Source organism: Medicago truncatula, chromosome 1, assembly GCF_003473485.1.
Source record: "Medicago truncatula cultivar Jemalong A17 chromosome 1, MtrunA17r5.0-ANR, whole genome shotgun sequence".
NCBI classification, from domain to species: Eukaryota; Viridiplantae; Streptophyta; class Magnoliopsida; order Fabales; family Fabaceae; genus Medicago; species Medicago truncatula.
The window spans coordinates 15,132,164-15,152,940 of NC_053042.1; the positions used below are offsets into that span (position 1 = coordinate 15,132,164).

At 33.9% G+C, this 20,777-nt stretch overlaps 2 protein-coding genes across 2 annotated transcripts; one reads left to right on the top strand and one right to left on the bottom strand.

Moving 5' to 3' along the window:
- Positions 1–4,923: 4,923 nt before the first annotated feature.
- LOC25482867 (protein BOLA4, chloroplastic/mitochondrial) lies at positions 4,924–9,820 on the top strand. Its single transcript, XM_013611475.3, has 3 exons — positions 4,924–5,296; positions 7,228–7,295; positions 9,408–9,820. Exons 1-3 carry the CDS (start codon positions 5,027–5,029, stop codon positions 9,559–9,561), a joined length of 492 nt encoding a protein of 163 aa, XP_013466929.1. The 5' UTR covers positions 4,924–5,026; the 3' UTR covers positions 9,562–9,820.
- A 490-nt stretch (positions 9,821–10,310) lies between these two features.
- On the bottom strand, positions 10,311–16,621 carry LOC25482868 (DNA-binding protein SMUBP-2). The gene is made up of 7 exons (XM_013611476.3): positions 15,848–16,621; positions 14,817–15,125; positions 13,570–13,853; positions 12,126–13,157; positions 11,480–11,648; positions 11,093–11,250; positions 10,311–10,865 (listed from the first exon to the last, which is right to left on the bottom strand). Exons 1-7 carry the CDS (start codon positions 16,512–16,514, stop codon positions 10,620–10,622), a joined length of 2,865 nt encoding a protein of 954 aa, XP_013466930.2. The 5' UTR covers positions 16,515–16,621; the 3' UTR covers positions 10,311–10,619.
- Between the last annotated feature and the right edge of the window lie 4,156 nt (positions 16,622–20,777).

Here is a 20,777-nt window from a genome sequence, read left to right on the forward strand (position 1 = left end):
TTTCCTCCTCACTAAAGCACCGTGAACCACCACGACAACAACCGCAGATCCCAGAACTTCACCGCAACGATTCTCCGATCTTCACCGGACAGATCAAATCCAACACTTAAAAAAACATTAAAATGGGCTTGATACTTATATTATCGATTGGAATCAAGTTAGTACATGTATAATTCCTATTTTTGTTATTTTTATGATAACAATATTAAAGAGCAATATGAAAAGTTGCTAAAAAATTGTTTGGGCATTGGCTAATTGTTTCTGTAACATTGAATCACTTTTTTAAATGAATTATTATGGATAGTAGGGAAACAAAAATAACTTCAGATTTTTTTAAAAATTTCTAGATTCTTTTAACACAAAATCTATTTTTTTTAAAGTTGACACAAATGACAAATATTAAGAGAATATAGATTTGGCATCAATCAAGAATCAAAAAAGGTTATACATTCTAAAAATACAATGAACATTCCTTAAAAAAAAAAATACAATGACAAGCGTGGAAAGGATGGTCAAATTTTTCAATAGCATCATATACTTAGGCTCCAAAATATTATATATATATTTTTAAGGAAGGGTCCAAAATATTTAGTATGAAATATATCCCAAATAACGTTAGTGATTGCCTTTACTTCAAAAAAAAAAAATGTTAGTGATTGCCTTGGTTGGTGGCTTTGGATTGGTAAGGCCTTAGTGCTAGGCCAATTACTAGCAGGCAATGGTTGGTGGCTTAAGTAGACAGAAGTCGGGGATCGTGTATTTGCACGTTGTTGATTGTAGTCCTTGTAAATTCTTTTTTTTTTTTTTTTTTTTGAAGAAAAAGCCATCTGACATGTGTGAGTTTATAATATTCAGTGAAATTTATAAGTTTCTTAAGGATAAAATTTATAACAATCTTCTAGTCAAAATATATAATAATAATAGTATATATTAATAATGTTAACATTCCCTTTAAAATTTGGGATATTGGTGAAATTGGAAAACGACGAAGATAATAACATAGTGATTAGTGCTTGCACACCTTTCGTTTGCAGGGTAGGTGAGAAGATGCACGATTCACTTTATATTTCAACATGTTATAGTAATTTTTATTTTACTTTTTATCCTCCTCAGTTTAATCTCTTCATGTCATTGGAAATGTATAGATGTTATAGTAATTCATTTCATACATGTCAATGTAATATTTATAATTATTTAAAATGAAAAATTATATATATTTTTTAAAATATTTATTTACACAACTTTCAAGGATAAATTCTTTTTTAAAACAATATAATTTCACGGACTAAAATATTTATCAATAAAAGGATTCAAAACATCTTTAAAGTTGTATCGGTAGGGAAACAATATAATAACAACGCCTAAAATCAAAACATTCTAAAAACAATGAGCAACACACTTTAAAACCTTTATATTGCCTTCACACGCATACAGGGGCGGAGCCACCCCCAAGCTAGCCTGGGCTAGTGCCCAGGCTCAGCTCCAACTTTCTTTGTAGCAAGTCCAACCATTACTAGAATTTTTAGCTTTTCCTGCGGATTTACCTGCGGAGTTTTGTGTAAATTCCGCAGGAAACACATTTCCTGCAGATTTTGCCAAGGATTTAGGTTCCGCAGGAAAGATATATCTGTAGGAAATGTGAAATTATCTGCAGGAAATGTGAAATTATTCGCAGGAAGGAAGTAACGTTTTGCGATAATTTTTTTGCCCAGGCTCTATAAAATTTCTGGCTCCGCCACTGCACGCATAGAAACTGACTCCAAAACATCATACGATGAGGTGTCATCGTTGTCCTCTAAGGACACTTGTGAGCAGATTATAGCATCCTGATATTGGATACGGATTGAACAGTGCAAATCATGTCACGTGACCCTAATTTAGTGACTTTAGGGCGAGTCAATGTTATGGCTCGCCCACATGTTAGTTGATGGGAGTGATCCGGTCCACAAGAGAAATGGGTTTTGCCCCTATACTAGAACAGTTACCCCCAAGTAATTAGCAAATGGAGTCAAGTGATGGCTTGTATCAATTTTATGGTAGCTCGTGCTTTGTGCAAACATGATCCGTCAGACAAGCCTTTTGACAACTGAACATATGCTTCGTATGTTTGGTCGTTGGTTCACATGTAAATGATCCACTGTATGGAATATGTGCATCTTATCATGTGTTTAACCGACCCTAACATTATGGTTGTTGCTAACCGGATGAGTGTGGTTGCAGTCCGGGTATCCTTCTATTTTTTATTTTGGGTTCACAAGTCTTAATGTGATCCATAATCTTGTTGTGTAGCCCTCTCCGGTATGTATATGTGTTAGGACTCGTTGGATATGCATGATGACTGGTGACATTTTGTTGGTGTTTTTTGAATGGGCAAGATGTTTCACTGCACAATTAAAAACATGTCAAGAAAGGTCTAATTTTAGAAGTCAGACCTCATAAATGTTTATGAGACTTTATGAAGGTCATAATTGTTAAAAGTAGACGCCATTTCAACGTCTTGGTCTAGGAAGCCTTTTAATTAGTTTGACTAGAGCATTTCGTTTCATGAGCATCTAGATCGTTAGATCTTGGACGTTGGGCCCTTTTTCTAAACGTAGGCTTTATTCTTCAAAAGTCGTTAAAGGATCCATCTTCTTTCATTATCGATTTCTCTTCTTATCCATCAAGGATTTTCTACCAGTGCAAGGTTTCCACTAATTTTCAAGTTTCTCCTTCCATCACCATCACACATTCCTCAAGATCTCCTTATGTGTTTCCCGTTCACAAGTTCATCTTTACACCGCCTATGTTGTGGTTGGTACCACGACATTAATGCCACATATTTATCTAAATGTTCCCTAGAGTTCTGAATGATGATACCTTATGTTAGATGATGATGATAATGATGCCCTTTTTTAATCGTTATGATGGGTTTAGATCGAGGTTTGTCTTTTGTTTTTGGGTTTGCATGAGTTTTAGGTTAGATGAGAGACTTTTCTGTTCAACTTTTAGGTAAATGATTCTTTCGAGAAAAAAAACACTTCTGGGTAAATGATGACTTACTGTCCAATGGACCTATCATTCCTCTCGGAGCCATTAAACAACTTCCATTTATTAGTGAAGAATACATGGGGTTGTCGTCCATGTTTTTGGACCATCATAGATGTTCTTACTACCTTATAAGCTTAGATACGAACTCATTAGAGTAATAGTCATTGGAGAGGTTTTACTGTAAGGATCTCATACACAATTGTCTCTCTAGGTGTGCCTTATCTATGTACGACACAATTTTTTGCCACATTAAAGTTTGTTTTCCCTTTGAAGAGTTTACAATTCAAGTTTTGAACCGGCTAATGTTCTCCACATCCTAACTACACCCTAATTGACGGGGCTATATGAAGGCCTTGGTGATAGCATGCGAAAATTTTGATGTTGAAATCCACCATCAGACGTTCTTTCATATCTTCGGGGTTCGGTGACATAATCCAAAAGCCAACAACTTTCAGGGGATAAACTTTTTTCATCAACCATAGAAATTTTTTGACCCTTTTGGCGAGTCTATGACGAATTGAAAATACCATTATCTCGTTTTGAGGTCGTTAATACACACAACCTACATCAACATCAGTACACATGAATCTCTTCCTTTGGAGGGGGGGTTCGATGAGTAAAAGGACGACATATTAGCCTTGGTATGATGTCATACTACTTTACAACATGCCTAGTCCGTCGACCACTTGACAGAGAACATAAATATTATGCTTGTCAAGTGGATCAATGTATCGCCCTAACATCAAGAATAAATTAACAAACAAAAAATGTATGTTGACAAGTTTGAGATGAGGGAAATCATAAAAAAGAAGGCAACGAGAAGAAGCCCAAAATGAGGGGAATCAACACAAAAATGCTTCCAAGTTGTCGTAGCATGGAGGGTGCCAAACACCTCCCTTCTTTGTCATTCTATTATCTTTCTGTCTATAGTGTTTTGTTGGTTTTGTTATTTGTCCTCTTCTCTTATGCATATAATACGTCTTACCTTGATTACATGAACAAGTCCATAAAAGGGTTCGCTAGAGCCTATTTCCAAAATCTAGCCACATGATGCCTATACGAGCTCACAACAAACAGGTTTGATGGGAGACCATGATATGAATCTAGATAGGGTAAATCCTCACCAACATCTAGAAAATCATCATCGTCGTCATCAACATCCCGAGGTTCGTCGTGCTCCTCTACATTATCCTTATACTTCTGATGTTATGGTGCTTCATTCTCAAACTAGGGCAAAGACACTTGAGACAGTTGCAATCCATCACTCATGATGCCCATGCCCTGCCCTTTCTCACCTGACCCTCCACTTAGGCCTACTATGACTTCTCTCGTCTAACAGATGTTGTCATTGTAGGTTAGTTTCCCCTAGCACAATCAAGGCGTTGACCCATATCTAAAAATGTTCAATCACATGTGCAAATCAACAAAAATAACAAAAAAATTCTTTTACAAAAATTTAAATGTTAGCACACACCGTATTGTTTTGGATTATGTAATCAAAAAACATAATAATCAATTTTTGAGTATATAATCAAAAATAGTACAATACTTATAAAAAAATAAATTAAACAACAAATTATATAACCCATTTGAGTTGTTTGACGGTGTTGGTTTGAGACCATGGTGTGCTCTTCCTTATCTCAAGTTCAATTCTCCCTAATATCAATTTAGATGGGCTAAACCGTATTTTTTTTTTAATTCAAATTATATAACCTGATGAAAATATAAATTAAAAATCAAAAGACGTGCAAGAAGTTATGGGGGAAAGAATTTAATGATGGTGGGTTGACCGTCCAAGACAATTTTCCACCACCATTAAACTAAAAAAAAATAAAAATAGACATATGATTAAGTAAAAAAATAAAAAATGTGAGTTTATTTGAAAACTGGTATTGTGGGGTGTGGCTAGTACAGACTCATTATCGATCATTCCATTAAATTCAATCTCCAAGTAACAAGGAAGAAATCGTATCAAAACCAATCAAAGCAAATAAAAATGCGGGCACAGGTTTTGTCACTCTCATCCAACACCACTTTACTACGCAGAGCTCTCCCCGTTTTGGTTCGACCTTACCTCGTTCGAACCACTTCTCCTAATCATATCTCGTTCCTCAGATCCACTTCACAAGCTACACGTTTTCCTAAACATGATCAGAAATTATTGTTCACCTCTGTTAGTTCTATTCGCAAGTTCACTTCACGCGCTACTAATGTTAACGATGCTGGTTCTATTGATTTGCCTATCATTCAATCCATGCAGCAAAAGGTATTTCTTTCATTTCATTTCATTGCCCCCTACATGTTCGATGAATTGTCTCTTAATTTGTTTTTTTAAATCGTAAGACCTAGTCCCCTTTATTAATAATATTATAAAAAATGAATAATATCGAAATTTACCAATATATATTGAAAGTAATGGAACATTATTTAAACGAAGTTCAAAAAGAAGAAATTACTGAATGAGTTGCGGACTAGGTCACTCTTTTAAGACATTTCGTGCAAGCTAACTATCAACCACGACGTCCCCAAGCTAAATAAATACAGTTACAACTGTATGTTTCCTACTTCATTGTATTCACCGTAGTATCTATTCTAGAAATACGTCCTCAATATGTTATTTAGACCACTCAATATGGTACAAGATCACTCTAGCTTCTTTGAAAGGAACAAGAAGAAAGAGGGAGAAGGTGACTCGGAAGTGCGTCGGGTAGAAAGAGTGAGAAGAAAGAAAACTTGTTAGTTGCTGAGTTTTGGTGTAGCTGGCAGTGAGGGAGAGGAGCTCTTTATGTAAGCGAGGAGCTAAAATCGGTTACAATACTAATGGTTGAGATCATTTGACTGTTAGAAAATCAACTATGTGATCTTGTTTGTTTAATGAGCAACACGACCAAGACTTGACTAATAGATGGCGCATGTGGACGTGTTGCAAACACACATTGACGCATGCAAAATGCTTATGTGGCAATGGCGTGTACTGAAACCAAAAAAATATTACTTAATTTAATGTTTCGGGTCATTAAAAATTGATAGCCCAAGCCTGGCAACCGCATGTGTGGCGGTCATGTTGACTGCATCTTCTCCCATTTACAAAACTGTGTATCCCCTAGGGCACATCCTTGGGAGTCCTACCTCCACTATTTAAACACTAGTTGTGTGTAAATTTGTCCTACGTGGGACTTCTAGGAATTTTTCAATTCACACGCAAACACACCTAGTGTTCCAACATAAAGTATAAGGAGAAACAATGGAATTAAACTGAAAGTGTAAATATGGGTTCTAATCCATTTACCATTTAGGGTCTGTTTGGGAGTTTAGGAGGGAAGAGAAAGCTTGGAAAAATGAGGAGGTGGAAGTGATAGGGGATTTTGGGAGGGGAGGGCTTTGGGACGAAAACAAAATCCACCTAATTTGGAGGAACTCAAAATGTATTGAAGGGGTGATTTTCAAGGGCTTAGATAAATTCTTCAAACCCAGTCTATATTGTTATACAACAGCAACCAAGCCGTATCCCACTAAGTGGGATGGGCCACATGAATCAAACAACGCTAGTGATTCAACAAAGTATTACGTTGACTGCCGAGGTCTAACACAACCCTCTCTGTTTACCGGGCTTGAGACCGACATGCATGACAAAGCTAACATAGACAGGATTAGTCTATATTGTTATATACGCTTCAAACTAAAAATATCTTAATTATAATTTTTCATTTATCTTCTCTACAAACTCAATCTTTTAAAAGAGATGTAAGATTTATCTTTTTTCCCTCTAATCTCCCAAACTGGAATTAAACTGCTCTTCTCCTCTTCTTATATCATTGCTTCTATAGATTTCCCTAAAGACTCTTCTTATATCATTGCTTCCATAGATTTCCCTAAAGAAGCAGTCTAGTGTTATAAGAAGAGTAGAAGAGGAGAAGAGCAGAAACACAGAGGAAGAAATTTTATTTAGGACTTCTATATCTTTATTTTCCTATCTAGGTACAATCATCAAATTCTAAGATAAATTCTAAATTGATTGATGGCGTTAATATATGAATATGAATTTGCAACCAAATCGTCCTACAATTGAGGAAAAACATTCTGTTTTACTATTTCTTGTACTTACTCACAATAGTGTAGAACTTAATTGTTATCTCTTTTTTGGGGTCTAATTTCGTTCTTATTCTTTCAATATCAATACGCAACTTGCTCCAAAAGATAAAGGAACAACTCAATGCAGAAGCAGTCTCTGTAAAGGATGCTTACGGTGATGGACGACACGTTAGGTAAGCATATTTTTAACCATTTAAGTGAATTTCGGTTTTTTGTTAATTTTGTGGTTACCATTGTACATACATAGAGTTGGGATCTGTTGATTTTGATATTTAAATGGTTGAACTGAAAGTTCATTATAGGTAGTATATCTATAAAATTTCATATAATTCAAAAACTTTTAAATTTCAAGTAAGTAGTAAAGATACAAAATTCCATGTATATTACGAATTATGATAGTTACAACCTTAGTATATTTGAACATCTACCGTTAAATTACATTGTATTACCTATGAATGTCTGAAGTTTCGTATGCATGATCATCAAAATAATATAATATGATTCAATGGTTGGATTGGTTAACATAATTTCTACAAAATGTTACTGTACTGGTTAATTTCAAGGCCACTTTCCGTGGATGACTGAAGGTGAAAATTTTAAGTTTTTCTAATTTCTATAACACGGCAAAACACTAGTTGTGACATTCATCGTATAATTAACCCAAGTTGTATACTTTTAGATTTGTACCTGGAGTTTGATACTTTGATTAAAATATCCTATCACTTAAAGAATAAACTTTGTAAGAGAAAAGAGAGAAAGCAACCGTTGGTTGGAGGATGAAGTATCCTCCAAACAGAGAAACTGAACGACAGCAAAGTGATATGAGGCTATTGTTCATTAAACTAATAAATCTATCTAATTTATCCATAGAAAATATTAACTCCCTTAAAACAGATAATGCACAGAGAACTAGAAAATCCATAAATGCATTATTCATATAGCAAAGTCCTTGAAGAAGCAGGCGATATTCCCTCCATAAATGCATTACTTTAGCGTTGAAATGAACAGATATTGACACCCCTTGTGGGAAGTAAAAGCAAAAGCGCACTTTTTTGTGTGGAAAAAAGTACCACCTGCTCTGGAATAATTGGTCAATGTAAAAATTGCCTTTGGAAACGTCGTGCATAAGTAACCTAAACACCACTTTTTGACAAACATGAAAATCACAATAACATGCTTATGTAAAAAAATTTAGAGTGGATTCAAATCACACTATCTGAAAAAAGAATTTAGGACCAACATCGTGCTAATAGCTTTTGCTTCTTGTAAGTACATTTCGCCTGAACAAGGTTTTGATAGTTTTCTCAAGAAAGAGGGACAACTAGACAAGATCTCATCTTTCTTCCCAAAACAAGTATGTATTGGGGCAAAAGAGGGTTCTTATTGACCCACAAAGCCGTACTCACAAACGATTTGATTTCCATATCTAGGCTTGAAAGGTGGTCTCGACTACCTGAAGTCACAAGTGTGATGTGATGTACAAGGAATAGTAGCATTGCGACGTGATAGAACAAATGGCAACTATGTCAATCCATTTGCATATTTTTTGAGGAAACCCTTTTTGAAAGACCTTTGTTTTGCACCAAATTAAAGGCAATTTCATAATCTCATCACAAGTCTCAGTCATTGAAACATCTGTAGATATATAACATTTAAAGCATGGTGGATGGGATGAAAGGTTGCTTCAATTTTTGATTTTTTTTTTTAAATATTTGTGTTAGAAAAGTGCCATTAATATTTTTGGGAAAGTTTTGCTTCCCAGTTGACAATAAGACATGATGTTGTATGGGCTTCCTCGTTTGACCAACATATATACTATCCTTCTGCCGAGTATCAAACTGAGTAGCTCATAGTTGAAATATAACCTTACAACTTGTAACCAATTGGCTACTCAGGAAATTGGCTCGGTGTATGAGACATATTGTTTGGTATTAAATAATCAACTAGATAGTAAGCTCAGTGTATCCTCATGGAATAACAGTTATAGCTTAATGTGTTTATTCCATACATGACAATAAGGTTGGCGCATCTGTGGCCGCTTATTCCTCACCATTCAGCTACATGTGTGACTGTTCTCCAAAGTTTGAGGATGAAATTGAGTAGCACAAAATAAAAATCCAAATCTAAACTGAAAATTGATTTTTTTTTTTAACGCATTTGATATCCTCATTGATACAAGTAAATATCCTTGAGGCACTGTTCCATGTTTTACATTGATAGTTGTGTTTGGCATACTAGACTTTATAGCTTGGTTGATAGCTCTAATTTGTGGTTTTGTTTTGCAGCATTGATGTTGTATCGACAGCCTTCGAGGGACAATCAGCCGTGAATAGGCAAAGGATGGTCTATAAAGCCATATGGGAGGAGCTTCAGAGTGCAGTTCATGCAGTTGATCAGATGACGACCAAAACTCCTGCTGAAGCAGCCGCCGGGAAATGATAAAAGATAATGAGAACATTGCGTACAATGAACTAGAAGTGATCATACTCTTAATATATTTTTGTATTGCTGTTGTCTTGCAGTGAATTTCTAAGCTTAAACTGCCGTTGCACTGTGTTCACATGCAAGACATCAGTATTTCAATTCACTTTCTGGAGTTGCTAAATTCATTAATTTGCCAAACAGTACACTTGACAATTTAATTTGTCAAACGTTATGCTGCAATGTTATGCGGTTTGTTTATACTTTCTGGCCCCCATTTACTTTCTCCATTTAGTTTTCATTTCTAAAATAAATAACAGAAATAGTGTGTTTGTTTGATTCTTCTCATTGTGAATTTCAAATGAATAATTTTTGAAAATTTGAAAATACTAAAGTGTCATTTTCATCATTTTTTAGAATGCCATTGTAACTCAATCTCTACATGTGATATAAAGGAAAAATCAACATATGGTGAACTTGTAGCCGTCAGTAATAATGCCTGAAAATATTTTCATGAAGTAAACTGGCCAAATTTACCATTTACATTTACATTTCAAAAAAAGAAAAAGCTTTACCATTTACTTATGGATGGCCGTGATTTGATTATCTTAAGTCTAATGTTGATCATTGCTGTAAGTTGTATGATTAAAATTATAATAGAGATTCATAAAACATTCATGTCCAAAGTAGGTATGTTCAACAATTCATATTGATTAAATTAAATTTTCCTTTGAATCACTGCCTTTATCTACAACTGGTGTCATGAATTCAGCTCCATTAAACAATTTTTACCCCATAAGATCATGCATAACAGTTACATCTACAGTTCAATTCATATAGAATGATGAAAAATATACACTGTCTCATGTTACAATTATTGTGGAAGTTTTCTTCCATAATTTTCATGCATGAGTATTTCTTGATACACAAATTTGGACTTTATAATTGCTATACAAGTATGGACCAAGTATAAAAACCAGTTTATGAATACCCCCCAAAAAAAAAAAAAAATCCCCTCAAACAATTGTTTACAGCCATTTCTAAATTTGTTTCATGCCACTGTTACACTTGCAACACTAATCCATAGAAGGTAACATTGGATTCATGCCAAGTCCAAACCCTCCTCCAAAACTATCTGGTTCTACATGCTTCACCCTACCAAAGTGTCGAATATGGCGCATAAGTCTTGCTAGGAATGTGTTATGGCATATAGTTGAGCTGTCACAGACTATAGCTAAATGCTTGCGCGCTCTTGTGATGGCAACATTGATTCTTCTGCTATCACCAAGGAATCCAACAGCTCCCAATGTGTTTGATCGTACCTATTTTATTGAAAAAGATGAAAAAACATGTCCAGTTATGTTAGTTCACGAGCAAGATCAAACGATGATAAATATTTTTACGAGAGAAATACGAGCAACACACTTTTATGAAACAAAGAAAACCAAGTACAGGGAATTATGTATATCATCACTTCGCATATTTTTTTTCTTCACAAAGTAAGAAATTTGTTGAAACCATGGTTGTAGAGTTTGGATTCAGATCATACCATTGATAAAATTACAGCATCAGCTTCCCGACCTTGAAAACTATCAATTGTGGAAACTTCAGTACCGGCAGCTTCAGGAACCCCGTCAAGCATGTCCCTCAAAAGTTGAACTTGAGCAACATAAGGGGACTGAACTACAATAGCATTTGGGCTAACACCTGAATTTCAGATTCAGATTGACAGGAAAATTCTTATGTCAGCAAAGGCAAATGACAAATAAGTTCTGTCGCAAGATTTCAAAACTTCGAAAGACAATAACTTGCATTCCAAAACTACAACAATGTCAAATGGAATGCAGTAATCTCTTTTTCTTGGATCAAAGAATAAAAGGAAAAAAAAATGATGAAGGAAATATCAATTACAATCAACGGAGTCAGACGTAATTACCAGCATAAATTAAGGAAAATACATGCTGCAAAACTATATCAGCTTCTCCTTCATTGTACAACGAGCCTGTTCCAGCCTGGTCGAGATGCTCTTCACAGCCAATTGAAAGACTTCCGTATGGCATTCGAGTGTCAAGCAGTAGTAGAGGGCACTGTGTTATCCATGTAGGCTGCAACAACATCAAGGTTAGACTTTCCATTCATGTAATAAAAATAAGTAATACAAAAAGCACATGTAGTATATGGACACATATAACATTGTCTTAGAAAATTGTTTTCATATAACTTTCTCAAATAACTCAAACCATTTTGAGTTACATCTCTAAACTCCTCTAGTTAAAACAAGGACCTATATGGATTGGTTTATTTGAGCTTATTTACTAGAATAAGCACTTGTGAGACTGTTTGGGAAAACTTGTGAAAATAACTTATAACATGTCCATAAGCTATTTTTCAGTTTATTTCCCCAAGCCCTAATAGATAGCTTATGAAAACAATTTGACTTTATTTTATCTTTTGTTATAGAAATAACTTAGCACATATATGATAAGTGCTTAATTAAGCTGCTTATCCAAACAAGGCCCAAGATGTAAATAGCATCCTTCACTTCACAAAGAGAATGGAGATATCAATTAGGAGTTTAATACCTTAACAAAAGGAGAGTCTACAAGAAGATGAGAAAAGACAGTCTTAGAGGACTTCAACAATCCTCCATACATCTCCTTCGAAGCCCAACTTGCAATGGCATCATTCATACGGTATTGTGTCGTTAACCTAGTGGTGAGAATCCCTTCATGCAGAGTTGCAGCTCTCTCGAGTAGCGATATTCCTAAACCACCTTCTAATGCCTTTCTAGAAAATATCACAGGAGCTAGTTGGCATTGATCACCAGCAAGAATGCAGCGTTTCGCCTGCAATATAGGAATCCAGCAAGACGGTTCAATCGCCTGTCCAGCTTCATCTATGACAACCAAGTCAAAAGCATTTAGCTTTCGAATCATGGGATCGGCTGCTCCGGTATTGGTGGCAAGCACAACCTGAGCACCAGATAGAACTTCATTTATAGTCTGCTTTTCCTTTTTCTTTAGCGACTTTCCCAACTGTTTCAGAAGTTGGCGTATGCCTGCAGCTAATGAATCATCCCTCAAACATTGTCTTAGATCTTTCCTTAGATCAGATTTCTTCCTCTCACACTCTTCGCGAAAACTTGCAAGCTTTGCATTTACAATTTCTCCTAAGGACTTTGATGCTCCTGTTTTTGATATACGAGCGGGATTTCCAACTCGAACAATATTTATTCCAACATTTGAAAGCTTTTCAACCATATTATCAACAGCTGCATTGGTAGGTGCTGTGACAAGAACCCTTTCACCTTGTTCCACGGCGCATGTTATTATTTGCTTGAGTAAACCGGTCTTGCCTGTACCGGGAGGTCCTTGGATAACCAATAGTGGCCTCTTCTTATTCAAACCTAACGCAATTGCTCTCTGCTGAGATTTATCAAAGGATTCACTTCCTAATGCTCCATTTGTTTTTTCTTCTTCCCAGTTTACCAAACTATTCTTCTCAAGCCATGCAGCATCTTCTGCTTCGCCAAATAGAGTTGCAACAACAGAAATTGATGGATTTTTCTTTTGCAAACCATTCTTCTGAAGCAGCATTAGGGCTTCACAGTTGCGCTGCAAACACATCAAAATAATCTTCTTAAGTACGTATTATATATATGAACACGAATCTTATTTGAACTGCAGTACATTTTGTATATGATCACGTATGAACAAAATAAGAAAGAAGAATCTTATTGGAACTGCAATACATTGTGTATATGATCAAGAATGAACGGAAAAGAGAAAAATAATTAGCTCATATAGGAAACTAATTTATGCCAAATAGGCGAAGTTATATTGATGGTTTTGCAAATATGAACAATAATGATGAACAGATGTGGCAAGGGAATATACCCTCATTTGACTAGAGAAAACCTCTTAATTTCAACTTACATAAAATTTGTGACATTCTTCCACAAATATTTATTACAGCAACAAAATATTTTGGCTGTATGCAAAAAAATCACATGATAGAAATCAGTACCTCATAGGTAAGTGTATCAGCCAATCCTTGAATACGATCAATGCGCACATTCTTTCCAAACAGTTTAGAGAACGTAGGATCACCATGGCGTGACTCTAAAGCAACGGTAATACTATAGCCATCGTCACCAAGATTTTCCACAACTCCTTGCATGCAAGAAGTTGTAACTGCACCCTTGCTGTCACATGTTCTCACACAAACCATTTCTCCGGGTGAAAGAGTAGTAGGTGGCAATCGGTGGTTTCCTTCAATCTTGAATAACACCAGGTGCATTCCTCCCAATCCTGTTTAAAAAGTTCATAAGTGATCATACCTTGAAGAGGCTTTTTACGTTAAACACAATTGGTAGGAATAGCAAATAATGGACGCATCACATTAGTTAAGCTAAACAAAATATTCATGCATCATTGAATAGATGTTTGATCTATAGCTTATTTATTTACACAAGTACTGAATCATTAGAACATAGACATCCATTGGATCACATTTGTAGTTATCATTACATACAAACCTAGATGAGTAAAGGTTCATCTACGTTTGACCCTATACCTAGACGAATCTAATCGTCTGTCGTTAGATATGACTCATGATAGGACATTAAGATCCTTTGGTCCATATATAACTGACTCCACCAAGTCCACAAAATCTTCGGTTGTTGTAACAAAATAAATAAGACTCTTATCATAACTAAATTAAACTTTACATTGAATTAGAAATATGGAAGAGAAAACAAGTCCTCTAAAGGACGAGGGAGGAACTTAGACCTACTGTCATATTTACCGGTCTCTAAAGCGTTGTTTATTGTCAACCACAGATCACAGAAAACAGCAATGCTATAGCTGTTTTTTGACAACAATTTGTACTAAATAGCGCTATACCAGGCGATATTTAACATCATTGATCTAAAGCAGACTTTAAGGTGATATGGTCTGCACCTCCTACAGTATTGGACACACTTTGTCTCAAGTATGAAACCTTCTATATCCCATAACTCTTGCAAAAATAGATAAAAAAAATATGGTTTACATATAGGAGTATGTGGGAAGGAAACAACAGAACATCATATAGCCTGACAAATACATTGTATCATAGAACTCGCAAGTATGTTCAATTTCAGCACATGCACATAATTAAAGAGAAACTAAGTTACATGAATAAACAAGTTAGTATTAGACCTTGATGTACATAAAGCATTTGCCTGAATAATTGAAAGTGAAAGAGGATAAAAAAAAAGAAAGAGAGAATACCTGTAGATGTACTGATGGCATTTAAATTACAGATGGTGTCACATAGTTCTTGCTGAGGCTGGCTATGGCTAACCAAGAACTCAATCGGTTTCGACGGATCGGAAGCATCATCTTGTTTAGGAACAGCATCTAATTCCTCCTGAGTAAACTCCAATTCAACATCCCTTTCAATATTGAGAAGTTCTGACATGTTTTGAGTGAATTCATCAATCCTTTGCTGTATCACTTTGACTCTTTCTCTATCCATTCCTAAAACTCCTTGGACACTCTTTGGCTGTGTTGCATTCCTTGCAACTGCCCTGTGCTGAGCTGCAATTGAACCATTTTCAATCTTATCGCGTTGTCAAAGCAGTAGAATTACTAGTATCATAAATAATTTTCTATTCCCATCTTATATTTTTGTTGGTCACATTAGAAAACATTTCAACAGTTATCATATAAAAGCCAATGTCAAAGTGCTCAAAAACTGAATCTGTTTTCAATGTAAAATAGAACTCGGGTTTGAATGCAATTGAAGAGGGCAAATGGATTGGTTAATACACCTCGTATTTACTTTTAAGTGTTTCAAGTTGCTTACTAATAAGTAAATAACCTTGAAAACCCTTATATAAATATCAAAAACTACTTTGTAACATCTTCCAAAGAAATACACAAGAACTAATAGCATAAGTCCAAATAAACTCAAAATAAGCTCTTCCAAACATATCATTAGTCCTTAATCTTATTCATGTTGTTTTAGTACATGTGCTAATAGTATGTCGAAGCAAGTCAGATATTTTGAACAATAAAACATGTTTATGTCATAACAAAGACCATGTTTAGATAAATAAGTGCTTATGTACAAGCTATTTCTGTAACAAAATATAATAAAAAAGGCAAACTGTTTTCATATAAGCTATCATGTAGAGCTTACATATCATAAGCTGCTTCTATCTTTCTATAAGCCCTCCCAAACAATCTTAAAAGTGATTATGTCAACAGATAAACTCGAATAAGCTAATCCAAACAAGCTCAAAGAGAAAGAAAAAAACCTGAATTAGCAAGCTCCTTAAGCAACTTCCAAGACTGAGTTTGACGCCAATCTTCAACCAAACCTTTACTCTGCATATCTTGAAGAACATCACGCAACTCTCTTTGAAAATGATCAAAAAGAGTAGGATAATGAGTACAAGCTTTCAAACAAGTAACTTCAAGACCAAGTGGCATAGGAACAGCATTCAAATAAGGTTGTGCTTGAATAACAAACGTAAGACCAGGTCCCATTCTTTGTTTCATTTCAGAAAACTCCAAATCTTCAAGTAACTCAGCAGAAGCAATCTCAAATGCCATAGATTTCATACTCTCACGTATCCAACTTACTACACTTTTTCCAACATCTTTCCAACCAATAGGGTCACCTATATTCTCATGCACGTGAAGATTCTTGTTCATATTCTCAAAGGGTAGTTGAATTTCTATTGCTGCATCATTTTTTCTTCTCCTTCTTCTTCTTTTTGTGGTGCTTGGAACCTTTGTTTCATTGCTGTTTGTGATGTTTTGAACTACACGGTTGTGTGTTTTTAATGATGTTTTGCACATGATTGTAGTAACATTGTTGCGTGTTAATAAACAAAATGATCCAAATGATGAAGATGAAGCTAGTTTGGATTTTGATGGGATTCTACCACAGAAGAAGCAAGTTGATGTTGCTGCTTCCATCACTGATTTTTTTTTTGTGGAGAAAACTATGAAACTCTATTGAGTTTTTGTTATTCAATAATGGTTAAGTATATAAGCATGGATTTTTTTAGATTTTTTTTTTATTCATGGAGGATGTTGTAGACAAAGAAAGAATTTTGACTTGGTGATTATTGAGATTTTTTTAATTTATAATCAAACCGAACCGATAGGTTGAGCCGGTCTAACCGAGAATATATCACTTGATTGATCGTTTTTTGCATAGACAAATGTTAGTAAGTTAATACTATTTTTTTAGACTCAAAATAAAGTATTTATTCATTTCTCGAAAAAAGATATTATTTAATTTAAATTGATACATTACATCAAAAACCAACCCTAAAACCGAAAATGATAAATTTCCGAACAAATTCAAAACATTTAAATTAATGGCATAAAATAGAAAAATAACTACAAAAGTGAATTATACCTACAAAAAAATACTTATAAAAATATGATAAAATTAAAATGATCGGAATACTAATATTCTCCGATACATATTGTCGATGCCCAAACTATCACTAGTTGAAGTTGATTGGTCAATCTGAACGGAATCAAAGCTGGTTTAATTGGTTTTTTTTATATTATTTTTCAATTAAACCAATTAAATTATGGTGTAGAAGTCTTAGGCATTTAATTTTCTATTGGTTATGAATATGAACAGCAAAGTGGTGGATTTGAGGTGAGGAAGGAAAGTGAATGATGAATCTTTTGATTCCTTTTTTTGTTGTTGTATGGACAGAAGAAGAAAATAAACAAAGACACATGAGTGACGTGGATTTTGTTATGAAAAGGATGGATTAGGTAACAACGTGGACAATCCATGATCTGAGGTTCTTCATTTCATTGGTTGCTATGATTTTTTTGGGACAGTGTTTTGCTTTTAACCCTTTCCATGTGATTCTTGTTGACGTGCTTCTTTCCTATCCTCATCTTCTATTTCTAGGTTTTTATTTATTTTTAATTAGATCTATTTTGATTCTCACGATTATTTGACAATCCAATTCAGTCTTTGATGAAAATAAAATAAAAATATAATTGGGTTAATTAAGTTTTTGGTCCCTATAAATATCTGCAGTTTTGTTTTTAGTCCCTGTAAAAATAAATCACACTTTTTAGTTCCTACAAAATTTTCTGTTAGTGATTTTAGTCCCTGTTAAATTAAAATTTGTTTAATTATGCTTAAACTTCTAAATTTTTGAAAGATTTCTTACATACATGTTCATAACATCGTAAGACACTCTTTTGTAAAAAAATTTAGTTTTTTAACATGTAATGAATTAAATATGAATTTTTCTAAAAGCCAAATTTTCAAGATTATATTAATGAAAATTTGGACCTAATAATAAAATTTTAAGTTACTTTTTTGCGGAGGAACTTTGTATAATATTCTAAGTAAGTATGTGAAAAATATGTTACAAATTTAAAAGTTTAACCACAATTAAGCAAATTTTAATTTTACAAGCACTAAAAATATGTGTTGGTCCATGTTAAATTGAAATTTGTTTAATTATACTTAAACTTTTATATTTTTAAATGATTTTTAACAGACATGTTAAGAACATTATAATAATCTCTTTTATAAAAAATTAGAATTTTTTTAACATGTAATGAATTAAATATAGTTTTTTTAAAATGCCAAAAATTGAAGATAAAACTAACGAAAATTTGGACCTAGAAATAAAATTTTGAGCTAATTTATTGTGGCGAAACCTTTTATAATGTTTTAAACAAGTATGTAAAAAATCATTAAAATATTTAAAATTTTAAGCATAATTAAACAAATTTTAATTTAACAGGGACTAAAAATACTAACGGAAAATTTTGTAGGGACTAAAAAGTGTGATTTATTTTTATAGGGACTAAAAACAAAACTGCAGATATTTATAGGGACCAAAAACTTAATTAACCCAATATAATTTAATCTTTATTTTATATTGAGGAAAACTAGTTTTTGATTCATTATATTAAAAGAATTAATTTGTATATTGATGGTGTATGATTGACAAGTGCATCAAAACATACAATAAGTTATCGTATTCATGTGGCTTGTCGTTCAAATCATTAATTAAAGAAATTTATTTATTTAAAAAGGAAATAAAATAAGAGATTAGATTTTGTGATTTAAAGGTATAACTAACGATTAGGGAATCTTTGAATCCGCCCGTCTTTTTAGAAATTAACTCGATAAATTATTAGTTTATGACTTGTCTTTTTGGATTTAATAAAGTAGGACATGACCTCGTGATAAATCAGGGAAAGTTTATTTTAATATCGTCGTAATTCAACCAGTTACAATTGCGGTTTTTCTTAAGATGATGAGTCATAACTCTAAATTCATACTTAGATTCGGTTAAAAGAATTCAGTTAGAAACTAAACAATTTATTAATGTCGAGGTAAGACGGAATTAGGGTTGTCAATCCTATTAAGCTCCATCTAAGATGTCGTATAGAAACAAACATATACAAATTAAATTAGACTTTAGAGCATAAACTGAATAATTTTTTTAAATGAAATCCAATAAATAAGAAAAAGTTCATCTTGGAACCCTAGTCAAAGAGGTTTAGTTGCACATGACAACCGACATCATTACAAAACAATAGAAAAACATATCATAGAGAGAACAAGAAGAGGATGCAGATCATCTGTCTTGAAGCTCAGATGCTTGACCCTTGCCTTATACTGCTAGCTAATTAATAAGAGTGTGCAAAAATCTTTACTTATGGTACATCATTACTTAGGGGTTAAGAGAGAAAAAAATAGGGTTTTCCACTAAAAAATAGCTTAAAAACCAAGCAACTAGTACTCACTGACCGTGCTCATGCGCAGGGGCGCATGGATTGTGCTTTTGGCAGCCAGTCCCTTGCGAATTTTGCAGTTTACGTCCCCTTTCGAGCGTTCTTCCATCTTGCAACCATGGTTTTCAGACTCACCAGATCACAGGTACCACAAACATATTCCAACTTGATTTTTTTATTTTGGGTCAATACCTCAAATAGTCCATGTAATTTAACATGAGGCCTGAAATGATTTTTTTTTTTTTTTTTTTTTTTAAATTCAGATTTCCTGTAATTTTGGATTCTGCATATTTTAACTCTTTAGAAAGCTATTTTCATAAATTTTAACCATTTACAAGACCTAATTGTTCATTCAAGCCGTCATTCTAAAAGTTAGAATTTTAGGGTTTGAGTCTTCATGTATTCTTCTCTTGTATCATTTGTGATGCAAGTTTAGAATCTATTGTGTGTTATTTCTTGTATCGTCTGTGATACTTGTTAGGACTGTGCGTGAGTATTGATTACTCTTTGTACTACACCAAAGTTGTGAAACACGGTGCTAATTGTTTGTGTTGGAAGGTAACTTCTGCTTTGTTTTGGTTTAGGTCTGATAGATCACTGGGACTGTGACTGACCATTAGGATAGTGAGATGTGATCTCAGATCTAAGAGTTCCTAGGTTGAAGTCTATACGGGTAGGTCTATGTCATATAGTGTAAACGAGTAGTTTGCTGAGAGCTATTGAATAAGGACTACACTAGTGGATTTTCTTCCTGGCTTGGTAGCCCCCAGAGTTGGTGTGTTTGTCACCGAGCTGGGTCAACAAACTCGCTGTGTTATTTACTTTCCTGTCATTTATTTTCTTGTTTTTGTTTCTGTTTATCGCGTGATATTGAAACATTAATCTTAACATTGCAAACACTAAAACATCATACATAACCTCTTAAAACAAGTGCATAGAATTTCAGAGAGTAATAATGGATGAGAGAGCTTCTGTCTGGATTTGTATCAGGATTGCATCTGTTTTGATTTTGATTAAGGAAAATGTTAACGAGTGCCCCCGAGGCACTCTTCAAGCACTTTAATTAGTAAGTTCTATATGAAAAGTTGTGTATTCATAGCATTGAAAATTATAACAGTTGATTTTTTAAGAAAATAATTGCTAAATTTGGTATACTTAAAGAGTGTCCAGGGGCACTCGTTAACAAGATCCTTTGATTAAAACTAAAAAAAATAAAAATGTTTGTTACTTTCAAGTTATAAAAAAGTCAAACTAACCATGATTATCTATTTCAACAACACCGACATTAATACAATATAACAAAAAAATATAATCTAATTTTTTTTAATGACACCAACAACAATTTTATTATAGAAAAAGTTGTTTAAGAGTATAATTGGAATGATGAAAAAGTATAAATATATCTATCTAGTTGTTACACTTTTTAAATGATAAAAAAAAAAAAAC